The sequence below is a fragment of the Pteropus vampyrus genome, unplaced genomic scaffold (assembly GCF_000151845.1).
Source record: "Pteropus vampyrus isolate Shadow unplaced genomic scaffold, Pvam_2.0 Scaffold354, whole genome shotgun sequence".
NCBI classification, from domain to species: Eukaryota; Metazoa; Chordata; class Mammalia; order Chiroptera; family Pteropodidae; genus Pteropus; species Pteropus vampyrus.
Genome location: NW_011889135.1, coordinates 773,077 through 786,238, shown reverse-complemented (window position 1 = coordinate 786,238; position 13,162 = coordinate 773,077). Strand labels below are relative to the sequence as shown.

At 39.7% G+C, this 13,162-nt stretch overlaps 1 protein-coding gene across 2 annotated transcripts in view; it reads right to left on the bottom strand.

Moving 5' to 3' along the window:
* Nucleotides 1–4,260: 4,260 nt before the first annotated feature.
* The window catches only part of DMRT3 (doublesex and mab-3 related transcription factor 3), a 15,482-nt gene continuing 6,580 nt past the window's right edge, over nt 4,261–13,162 (bottom strand). For both annotated transcript variants that reach the window (XM_011379107.2, XM_023522685.1), the window contains one exon: nt 4,261–5,958. In XM_011379107.2, coding sequence (XP_011377409.1) covers nt 4,994–5,958 — 965 coding nt within the window. In that variant the 3' untranslated portion in view covers nt 4,261–4,993. The remainder of the gene's footprint in view (nt 5,959–13,162) is intronic.

Here is a 13,162-nt window from a genome sequence, read left to right as displayed (position 1 = left end):
ACCAACCCCAGCAAACTCTCAGAATCCAATTAGTAAATAAACTCCATTGTAATTTAAGGGAAAACCACTACCTCTGCTACTTACCCTTCACGCTGAAATAGTAAATGATACTGTGGGAACTATGAAGCATATCACTGAGTAGACCATCAGCAAAAGGCAAGCTTGCCTTTTCCGAGACTTCTCTGTCCTCTAAGATTGAAATTTGGAGAGGATGCATTCGGAAATGATTTTTTTTCCAGTAATGACAACGCACAGTACCACATAAGAAATGAAATTGAAGCATTGATCTTATTCTTCAAATCTAGGATAGCTTCAATATTAAAATTAACATATAAATTTAGCATCCATCTTATTTTCGACTCACTTCTGCTGAGTAAATGCACATATAAAGAATGAATCACTGAAACAGTACACAGTGAAATCAAGTTCATTTTTCAAATATGTCAGTTCAAATGCAGCCAGCGCCTGTTTTCTGGGCACCCAACAAATGTTCCCAAGTTGCACTCCCCTCCCCTCACCTCCCACTGATCAAGCCACAGCACAACCTAGGGACCTTGGCAGATGATTCCCTGCAGAGCAAACCCCACAATATATGACTGCTACACTGCATACCTCTTCCCCTGGTCCTATTTCTTTTGATAAATTGAAAATGTTCTTAGGCTCTTAGCAGCCTGCCAATAAACTGTAACAGCCTGGACCAAAGGGCCAGAATCACTGCCCCTCTTGCCTGGCACCTGTTCCCTCTCCAGGCTGCTCTACTATTAATTTCAACTGCAGCCATGTACCTGGCTAACAAATGCCTTGCTTCTTAATACATCTGTGAAACTACTTTTGTTCTTCCCATCACCAATAGTAGTGATATTGCACAGTAAGATATCGCCTCATATCTGTTAGAAGGACTATTATCAAAAAGGCAAGAGGTAAGTGCTGACAAGGATGTAGAGAAAAGGGAACCCTTGTGCACTGTTGGTGGGAATGTACTCTGGTGCAACCACAATGGGAAACAGTGTGGAAATTCCTCGAAAAATAAAAATAAAAAATAAAACTAGAGCTACTATATGGTCCAGCAATCCCCCTTCTGGGTATTTATCTGAAGAAAATAAAATCACTATCTCAAAGAGATTTCTGCACCCCCATGTGCACTGCAGCATCGGTCACAATAGCTAAGATGTGGAAACGACCTAAGTGTCCATCAGCAAATAAATAAAGAAAATGTTATTTACTAAGTGAAATAAGCCAGTCGCAAATAGACAAGTACTGTATGATCTCACCAATACATGGAATCTAAAGAAGCCAGTCATAGAAACAGTGTAGAATGGTGGTGCAGGGGCTGAGCATGGGGAAAATGGGGAGGTGTCGGTTAAAGTACAAACTTCCAGTTACACGATAAATAAGTGCCGGGGGTCTGATGTACAGCATGGCGACTGTAGTTAACAATACTGTATTGTATGCTTGAAAGTTGCTAAGAAAGTAGATATTAAATGTTCTCACTGCACACACAGAAATGGTAATTATGTAAGGAGATGGATGCGTTAACCTTATTGTAGTAACCGTTTCACAGCATATATGTATATCAAATCATCACGCTGTACGCCTTACGCTTACAGTGTTATGTGTCAATTATGTCCCAATAAAGCTGGAGGAGAAGGAAAGACTGATGATACTTCTTAAAACTCAAAGCTCCAGAGTAAAATCTTTTTCCAAGTATCACTAGTACACTGGAAATCATGAAATAAGTGAAGAATCAACGACATTGAAAAATCAGAGGAGCTCAAGGGGTACTCCCCCCAGGGGAAAGGTAGCAGCTTATACTAGTATCTGGTACTCTGCCAACCAGAAGTTTCCAGAAACAGGCATTTCTGATCCCAAATGCACAGTCAATCTAATCACTGACATTGATGCTAAAGTTATTCGAACTAGACCTAGACTGTTTACAAATTGAAGTTTACCCTTGCCATAGAAAAGTAGACAGGAGTGGAAAGACGATTGAAAATCTCCAGCATTAGAGTTTGTATCCCACTTTGGCACAGATCCAAGAAGAAAACCCAAGGACGTGTGATGGTGGTTCTCAAATCTTAGTGAGTTTAAGAATTACCTGGAGAGGATAATAAAAACATAGGCATTTAGGCTACCGAGGATTCTGAACTCAACAAGCAGGACCCAGGAATCTTAAGAAAGGAAGCACTAGGGTGCCTGGATCATACCTTGAGAAAAACTGCTATAAAACACAACTAACCTAACATTCACACCTTAGATGAACAAAGTATTTACCCTAAGACTGAAGGGTTGGCAGGTCCTCACCAGAAGGGGACGGGGCACTGGTTTAATGCGAATTAATTTCCTATAAGCCTGGCCTGATTCAATTGCAAGTGGACACCCAAGCACCCAGATATTTTGTGTGTGACAGATGGGATTTAACTAGGATTTGGCTGACTTTTTTTCTCTCTTCCTCCAAATGTTCAGTTTCATGTGAAAGAGTGAGTGCCCAAAGGCACTCATTTCCCGTCAAATCTATGTGAGAGCTGAGCTAGAATCTAAGGGGTTTTGCCACTTGAACCAGAGGTGGCTCAGCATTAGGACTACAGAGGAAACGAAACTGAACGCTGGCAGCAGGATTTAAGATCTTAACAACCAATTTCTCCTTTCTGACCCCACTTACCCCACTGAAGTAAATAATTCTTGCTGCAGAAGATTATACTGAGGATCAAACATACCTGCGCTGGCCCACGAATAAGCTGCCTTACAGATAATTCCATTTTGCTGGCCACTGTAAAAAGAAGTCAATGACTTTGATATCTGTGGGTGAACTCGAGCTGTAAGGACGTGGTATCTTATGTCGAGTTTGAGTTTTACTCAATCCGGGTCATTTGATCTGAAGAAGTAACAGCTGAAGACAGATTTTGTAGCACCACCATCTCACATGGGATCTGTTATCACTGTTGTTTGTTAAATAAATGTAGATAAGCTTTTGAAATGAAGATACCTTTTATCCTAGGTACATTTGTCCTAGGTAGGCCCAGACATTAATTAGCCCATCACTACCACATAAAATGCCCTGGACATGTGTCTTTAGAATCAGAAGTCAAATTATTTCTTTCCATTTCCTCCCTTTCTTCCTGTAGATAAACACTAGCATTTAAACATAACCTGAAAAACAAATTGTACTTACTTTTAAACACTCCGGTATGTAATTATGTCAATTAAATATACATTAGTCCAATGAAAAATAAGGGTTTTTCCTCCTCAAAGATTTCTCATTCCAAAAGTGTCCAACAGAAGTAAAAATGAGATGGATCTTTTGTTTTGGATTTCTCTTTTTCCCCTGGGACCCATACAATGGTGGGAGTCAGTTCTTGTCCCTCAGTTGAGGGAGCATCTCACGCCAAGAGGATTTGCCTTTCTCCTCCCCCCACCCCCAGTCTGAATTGCTCTTCAAGGCTTATTCTTGCACTGGGAGCTCTCTCTGCATCCTTTTCATTTAGAAGCTTTTATTTATTTGTTAGTCACTTTCTTGTCCACATTCATAAGTTTATTGTCTGACCTAAGCAATCGTCTTTTTAAGCATTTGGAAGAATGGTAACAGTAAGAGAAGTGGTTGGCGTGGGCACTACTGAATATTATTGTTTGAAAACTCACTTTTAAAAATATCTGAGCAGGGAGTTTGCCAAACGGCACCCCAAAATGCTTTCAAAATAAAGGGGAGAAGAGCTCTGGTTTTCAGTGTTTTGTGGTGGTCATCCATCAAACCAGAACGGCATCTTCTCCAAGTGAGAATGAGAGAATTCACTTCTACATCCTGAATGCAAAGCTATTGACCTTATTATTAGGAGCAACAGCTCTCATAAATTGAATGTTTTCTCTGCCAGGTGCCATGCTAAGCACTTTATTTACTTCCCATGCTGTAGACTGTTTCATTTTCACTTTGTTTTTAATGGGATTCTCCATTATCATCCCTGCTCATCTCAGGCTCATGGGCAGGTAACAATCACATGCAAGGAGCACTCTCTTACACGTAGTAGGCACTCAGTATCTGTTGAAAAAATAAATGAATGGATAAAGGGATTGAATTAACTCTATTCTTGAACAATAAATTCTATGTCTTTCTGAATGCAGCCCCAAAACTTGGCCATGCACGCTTCTCAAGGAATGTCTCATTTAACTGACACCTTGATTCCGGATCTGCACACTAGTAAATAGCTTTTACATCAAGTTTCGCTTCTTAGAGATCTTCTTTCCACAAGTAGAAATGACATAAACCAAGATCATCTCCTTATTTTATTTTTTTCTAGTCCTTAGCATGCTACATTAACCTGACAAAGCTTAATCTTGTGTTCATTTCACAATACATTTCATGCAGTTCACAGCTGTGAATGGTTTTACATTGACATTACACATGTTTAAATTCAGCCATGTGAAAAGAATAATTCTTAATGGAGTTTGTCTCAGAAAACTGTCCAAGCTTAAATAAGCATGTGAGCAGTTCACTCTATTCTTAAGTGCAGTCTCTCTTTAAAATGCAAGAAGGATTTTTAGCCTAAGAATATATCGTCCCTGTTTATAGTCCATTTGCAACCGAACTACTTCCTTTAGGTTTCACATATCCTGAAGAATCCTCTTTTACAAAACTGCATTCAAGTATACTATTTTATTGAACATTCCAGGATGAGTTTAGGAGCAAGGCTGACCTTCAGCTTTACATTCCCAAATAAATCTTCCATAGAGCCAGCTTTCCCAAGACTATTCTTATCATCAGACTCTCTTTTACAATAAACATTCAGCACTAAAGCCACAGAGCAGAGCTATTTGGCATTTTCCAGTGAAGTGCAAGAAATTAAATAAGTTATGTTTTTATTGCTAAGGTATAGAATCAAGCACAGTCACTTTGTCAAACAGAAAGAAAGGGTACACAGCGGATGTGGCTTCTCTTCAGGGAGACCCTCAGGGTTCAAATGCACAGAAAATGTCATTTGGTCACCTCCCATCTGGCACCACTTTAAGATGATGTGTTGAGTATTCTAGAGTCTGAGGAGTCGGACCTCTCATCATAGTCATCCTCAGTGTAAATGGACTGCTTTGACACAATTGGACACCCATCATCAGGGATGGAGATCCGAGGGTCTTCGGGGGCACGAGTGGGGAGGACAGGTGAGCTTCTGAAGACGCTGGTAGAGTTACTGGGAAAAGGGCTGACGTACTGGGACCTCAGCTGGTACTGCTGCTGCAGTGTCATGGTGTTCCACAGGGTGACATCGTTGGGCAAAAAAGGGCTTGACTGGTTTCTCGCCAAAGTATTCCTCAGCATCAGAGGGTACCTGGGCGGCTGGGGGAAAGGGTGCTGCAGGGGCACGGCCAAGGGGTTGGGGACCACGTTACCAGAGTCAGTGGAAAACCGCAACGTGTCTGGGACTCTGAAGGCTGATCCCACAGACCATTTGGAGGAGGAGATGGGGTAGGAGCTCAAGGTGTGTTCAAAGATGTGCCCGTTGGAGGGCAGCACAAGACTCTCGGGCTCTGTGGAAGTTCGGTCAGCTGTTGAGACGGAGGACCGGCTGGAGAGCAGGACCTCCACGGCGCTCACCAGGTCCCCCCCACAGCCCTTCAGGATCAGCTCAAGCACTGTGGGCTTCTGGTTGGGGAATATTTTTTTTAACACTTCCAGAGGTGGCCTGTTGGCTTTCAAGCTGAAGGGCAGAGAAACGGTGCCCGAGGGGCCTTCGATCAGGAGGTGATTCTGTTCCCCATGGTATTTGGGACTGCCAGGGTGGCTCTCAGAGTTGCCTCCGTTTTTCTGGACCGCATACCCGCCTTCATCCACCGACACTATCTCGGGGCTCTCAGGTGTAAAGCAGCCCTTACTCTTTGCCACATCTGGGGAGCTCCTCTGGTCGGTGTCTTTGTCACTAAAGGTCTCTGTGTTGTCTGCCGTGCTGCTGTCCCCAAGTCGCTCTTCAGTCAAATCTGGAAGCAGAGAACAGCTGGGTTAATCCTCTGCTGGTGTGCATAAAGGGGAGCAGATGTGCTCAGGAGAGAGCCCTGCACAGGCTTTCTGGAATGGGAAATGCATCTCAGTGGGTTAGAACATACCACAGCCGTAAAAAAACAAAAATCCAAACTATGTCATTGGCAAACAGCAAAAACAAAACAAAACAGAAAATCCTGTCTATAACACCTTAGAAACCACAGTGATGTCCCATAATGGTGTGTGCAGGGAAGCCTGCCTGAAACATGCCAGCAGCGTGATGCCTAGACCCACAGACGATGTGGCTGTCTGGCAGTATGATCTAAGTAAAGACTCTCTACGGGCTGGGGATAAACACAGCACAGGGAAGAACAGCACAGGGCTCCTCTTTTGCAAATAAGGTGGCCAGTATAGTCTAAGGACATCATCGGCCAGTGCACAACCCGTATATACTATGGGAAATTTTAATATTTTAAATCCATTTTCCCATATTTGTGTTAAATATGTCTTGTGAAATAGTCTTCGATATGTTTCAACAGGATACCATGTACAATAACTAGTGATATAATTGCCAGAGTGAAAGAAAAAAGCCTTTATACATTGAAATCTTTCTTCAAGAGCCACCTGAGGGGCTGGCAGACTTGGTTGTCTGTAACTCGCATTAAAGGGCAAGCAAAACCAGCTGTGCATTCCAGATGGTGGGCCAGGTTGCGGAAGAGGAAGAAGGAAATGGCTGGAGAGAGTCTGTGAAACTGCACAGGGAGCATGACCCATCAATGAGACAATGCATCCATAACTCCAGGACCTGGGGTGCAAGAGGGAGATGTGTTTTCATAAACTGTTTTATTAGTAAAGTTCATGGAAAGGAATTAAAGAAATCTTCTTGAATTATTTTTAAAGAAGAGAGAAAAAGAAAAGCTTCCCAAGTAAAGCAGAGATTTACTATGGAGTAAACCAGTTGCAAATTTGACATTTTGACCTAAGACATTACCCCCAAAAGTGCTAATATTACAGTGCTAAGCAGGCAGAAAGGAGGAGGTAAGACTGGTTTGCTTGCAGAAGTAAATTCTAATAGGCCTTTATAATAAAGGAACATATTCTTTATTAACAAGCTATATGCAAGTAGATTTTTATCCCTCTTAAAACACATACTGGCTGTGTCTACTCAAAGCCAGTGTAACTGATCTAAAGATGAAAATTATTAATGACCCATTTGTCAGGTTGTAAACAATCGGTTTGCCTGTGTTTTCTTACTTCCCTGCCTGAATAGCCTCATTGTCGGCTTCTCTGTGGGCACACCTGATTACGTGTAGATAGCCGGCTGGTGAAATTTCATCAAAGTAGCTTCTAAAATCCATCTCCTCCTATTTGTTGTTGTTTATTTTAAAAGACTTAAACAAAGGCCTATTTATGAACATTCTTCTAATATGGCTGTATCTTAAATATAACTGAAAAACAAACTTTGGTTCTTCACAAAGCAATAAATATATGCCAAGCATAAATACTTTTTAAAAATATTCTTACATTAGATCAGTGCAACTTTCAATCATAAGTCTGATATGAATTCATATTTATCCCAAATTTGCATATTAAGTAAACTGCTTTTTTTTTCCAATATAAAACATAACGTTTCCATATGGAGCTCATTTGCAGCCTACACATGTTAAGCCATCTTTGCTTTCTATAACAACTCTGGGATGCACAAAAGACCTATTTCTGATAGAGAAATTTGACGTATTCTCTCCTGCAACTTCCTAGGACTGTGGACCCAGCTTTCATCTCCTAAGTTAATGTGGTATTTGTCCTTGATCCAAAAGAGAAAACAGCAACGAAAAAAGCTTTTATAGGTTCATATTCTAGTCAGCTAGACCTATCTAAATTTTCCCGACTCATGACGCCATACATACCTCCTGGTTGTTCCTCTGTTATTAAACACCTGAAAATGAGTGGACAGTGAGGGTATGTTAATTGGGCACTGAACTGAACACACAACTGGATTTTGGCCCCTGCTTAATAGTTTGGGAAAACGAGTCAAATACTCTCCATGAGCAAATACGGACATAAAATAATGTTTTAAATACTATGTACCTCAATGCAGTTTCTTATTTCCTTAATTTTATTGTTTTCATTATCTGTTATTATCGGTATCAAGTATTTGTGTTCCTGTAATGTGCAAGACACTGAGGGACACAGAATAAATGGTGGAAAATACAAGTAAGTGTGAGACTTGCCCCTAATTTGTGGAACTTATTATCAAGTTGAGGAGATAAGACTCAAGAAAAAAGCGAACGCAGCTAGACAGAATTTGCTAAGCAGCAAATATAATACACATTGTATACAAATGTGATAGTAGCATTATCCACAATAGCCGAAAGGTGAATGCAATCCAAGCATTCATAGATGGATAAATAGATAAATAACATGTTCTATACATACAATGGAATAGTATCCAGCCTCAGAAAGGAACAAAAAATTCTGACAAATACTACAACATGGATGAGTCTTGAAAACATGCTAAGTGAAATAAGCCAGTCACAAAAAGACAAATATGTATGGTTCCATTTATATGAGGTAACTAGAATAATCGAATTCATAGAGATAGAAAACAGAATGGTGGTTACCAGGGGCTGGAGGAGGTGGAATGGGGACTTATTGTTTAATGGGTACAGTTTCAGTTTGAGATGATGAAAAAGTTCTGGAAATGGATAATGGCGATGGCAGCACAACATTGTAAATGTACTTAATGCCACTACATTGTACCCTTAAAATGGTTGAAATAGTAAATTTTATGTTATATATATTTTCCCACAATAAAAAAGAGGAAATATGATACACAGTATCACGGCCATAAAGAGATTTTGTTTAAAATAAGAAGAACTGGCCCTTTTAGTAATTAAAGGGTATAGTATAAGTACAGCTAAATGGCTCAAAACTTAGCTATTTTTAAAAGAAAGTGTGAACCTAAAAATAGCTTCCTATTTTAAAAGGCAAATTTTCCTCACCCTGGATGAGTCTCCAACATTGAAAACATGTGAAGAATATGTTTTGGGTACCATCAACCAAATCCACTATTCCACAGAACACTTCAGGCTCTGTGATTCAAAGGGGAACTATGGAATGCTATTCTGGCTAATCTGATCTATCCAACATTATGAAAATGAGTCATTTTTTTTTTTTCCAAAATGGCAAAGGATATACTGTATCAATCAATTGGATATGGGATGGCATAAGTCTGATAATACAAAATTCCACTGTCGTACCTGATTTCCTGTTCTACAGAACAGGCCACAGTGGAATCCTACATGGGTACTAACTTGTTAACCTACTGTGAACCTCTAGATTGCAAAAGCTTCTTTCTTATTTTCTCACGCTCCCCTTTTCCTCTGCTACTATGTCTTGCCCAGTGCGGCACGCACTTCTGATTACTTCTCAAGGAGTGGTATACTGTGTTGATTCACCCACTCTCTCTGCAGGTTTCCGGGCTGATCAGCCTCTCCAAATGGGATTCTAGGCTATGGTCAAAAAGTAAGAAAAGCTAACAAGATGTCACAGACATCTAATCTACAAATTCAGAACATTTTAACCGTTTATATTGTGTTCAAAGAGAAGACAGAAGATGTTGAAAGAAGCAACGAGTGGGATGCACCTATGGCATCCATACACCTACGTAGCACATAAAGTCCTGCACGGGGTGTTAGGTGAGCAGAATCCCAATCAACCACCAAGGCTATTGGGGTTTAAAAACTGGGTAAGAAAAGATTAGCCTCTCAGCTTGCATCAAGAATAACTCCCTGCCCTTCATTAATGTCTGAAAGCAGAATATACAGCCCCTGCAATTTTGTGGCACTATGATGTCTAGTTTAGTTGTACTGTTGTACCTAAACTAGATGTATTATAAATTATTCTATTATAAACACAGACTTTCGCAAGTAATTATAGAAAGTGAGTTTTGAGCTTAGTGATAAAGTGTAATTTAATAACAGGTGTTTCTTTACATCTTTAGATTTTTTCCTTAAATGAATTTTATAAATTGTTCATATTGGTTTAAAACACAAAGGGCTTTCTAGATATAGAAATGTGAAACTGCCAACTAACAAAATAAAAAGGGACCTACTCCCCAAATGCTTTACCCTCTTTCTTCTTGAAACTGACACTCTAATTTCTAGAACATAAGAGTAAGAGTGTATTCCAACTGATAATATTTTTACCCCTAGTATATGGGTGTAGAAAGCCAAAACTACTAGACAAAAAAGTACAAAGAAATAAATTGCATCTGATATTACAAACCACCCATTGGTTTGTAATAACCCAATCTGCTGTTTCTAATGCTTAAACATATAGATATTTTTTAAATCTTACTAAATGTTCACTCTTCAATTTCATATTTTTAATGATATAGAAACACTCACAGCCACCCCTGAAATAAACTTTTCTCTAGGGTAAAGGTTTTTAAAAGATGATATTCAGTTAAGAAGTAAATTTTTTCTATGGGTAATAACGATATATTCAAGATAGATAAAAGACTTTAAGTGGAGAAAATGAATACTCACCCAAAAGTGATTTCTGATCTAAAAATTACAGTTTGCGAAATCTAAATTTCTTTAGAGAATTTTTTTGTGTGAAAATGCAGTCAAATAAAAAAAAATTCTAGGTATTCATTTCAAATATTTTGAGAAAGCCTACCCTGTATATGAAACAAACATTCTGCTTAAGACACATAAACATGGAAAATCTTTCTGACTTAAATGTGGTGAGTTTTATTCATTTTATCCAATTATATCTACGAAAACAAAATATACCTTACATCCAGAATGAAAATAAAAATCCTGTCATAGAGAGAAATGTTTCGTAGCCCAAGTCACTAGACGTTTTTCTTCTTTTGAAATCATGTGAGGCATTCTGAAACATGGATTGCCATGTCCTCATCTGTTCACTTGAGCTTTGGGGACCACATCTCTAAATAACTGTTCCCTGATGGGTCATTTTCAAAGCACACAAATCTAAGAGCAGTGGCAGGGAAGGAGGTCAAACAGGACCAGGACCAGGACCGGTCTGAAGCAGATGAGACGAATGCACAGTCAGAATTCTAACAGGAGACAGGCTTTTGGCAATTTCTGTTATCTTTATCTCAAACTAGAGGTGCAGAATCATAAAGAAATGAACGGCTAACACCCTGAAGTACAGCAGAAAATGAAAGTCAGTCTGAAATCTTTTCTTCCTGAGGGGAAAAGAAAACTTGTGAAAAGTAAAAATACATACTCACCCTTTTCTTTTAAAAAATCATTAACGACACTGGTTTAATAATGTATGAAGCATCAAGATGGTTCCTTGGTACTAATATTTTTGGAGGATGTTGGTATATAAACCAACTAGACTAAAGGAAGTATGGTTTGCAACTATGGACTTCATATGTCCCGCACAAATTTAGTTTTGACATTTTCTTGACTCAGAAAGGAACACCTTTTAAGAAGCAGGAGAGAATTACCTATAAAAGTACACGTTTACTTGGTACTTATAAAAATGCAGCTGTCTACTCATTCTTCCATCTCTTTAATAAATATCCTTAAATTCTTCACTATGTGCCCAGGCATTGTACTAGGTAAGATTATACTGAGATGATCAAAAGCATTGCTTCTTGGCCACCAAAGGTTTGCAGTTTACTAACTAATCTTTTGCAAAATTTTCAAATGACCTTTGCAATTGGTCATATTTTACGTCGAAACACAGCAAGTAACTCAAAGGCCAATAGCTGGACATACTATAGTACATTCATTGGAGGGAATATTGTAAACATTCACATATTAAGACTATGGGTACAATAGATATTCATACTGAATTAAACAAAGTAATAATTGGTGTGGAAAAAAGCAGAACACTTATATCAGCTTTGTAAAATTTATGTCTGCCTAGTCATTGGAATCAAAAGAGATTAGAGATTTCATAAAGAACTAATGTTCTGAAATTTAAATTTTTCATAATATAGTTATTGAGTTGTTGATTGTGCTTATTTTTACAGCTATTTAACTATATAATAAAAATTTTTTGAAAAAAACTCAGATATGTATTAATTTCTCCTTAGTGTTCAGACAAGGGGATGACTCACTAAAGCCATGTAGGACTCTTGGGGAGTGGCACTCAAGGCCTCAAGCTTGGCCATGGGTGTCCATGGATACCCCAGCTCAAGATCCATTCTGGCATCACAGTCACATGGGACTAGACATGAGGGTCCAGGGACCTGAGTGGCTGGGAAGTATAACAGATTAAAAAGCCAGAGAAAGGAGGAAAGCAAGAGGGGAGGAGGGAAGGAGGAGAGGAAGAAAGGGAAAGGGGAGGCAAGCAGGCAGGCAAATAGATTTTTACTGGGCTCTGTTCTCTTGCCTGTCAGGAAGAAGTGCAACATTTCCAGAAAGGGGCTCCAAGTCGCCCAGAGACGTTGATTTATTAAGATTTACTCCCTTTCCCTCTGTAAAGCTGTTAGCAGAAAGTGCTGACTGGCTGCGGCAAAGAATTTCTCATCAATGCTCTTTGATTGTATTTTGCAAACAAAATGCCTGTTGCTTGGTAACATTTCACTTGAGCCTGACCTTCCCCAAAAGTTATTGCTATCAGATTCGATTTACACTGTCCTCCTGTGATTACTGTAATCTTTTAAACCTAGGAGTTCATCCATCAGGGAAAAGAAAAGTTGGTTGTGTAAGCCGAGAGCACTGCTATCCACCAGATTTATAACCTGGAGAAGTGTGTGGGTGGGGGTATATTCTTTCCCAGATGGCAGTGGAACTCTGGTTCCTAGACATAGAAAACACTCTCATTTTTCCTGCCAACCTTGTACTCAGATCACGAGATGTACGCCATCGCCACTCGGAAGCATGCCCTGAGCAGCTCAGGCCCCAAGGAGCGAGAGAAGCTGAGAGTCTCACAGAAGTGACCCCCATCCCAAGGGCCACCAGGGGGTGTGACTGGAGCTGGGAGATGATGGCCTTGGCCTAGGGTTGCCAGATAAAATAACAGGATGCCTGGTTAAATCTGAATTTCATATATGTAATGAAGAATTGTTAACATAAGTATGTTCCATGCAATATTTGGCATCCTGTTTTTTTTTTTTCTAACTCTGGCAACCCATAGAAGCTCTCCACACAACACGGAGGGAGTGAGTGGCCTGTAAGGCAATAGTGGGAAAGGCATGGAAAGTCTTGCTCCTCA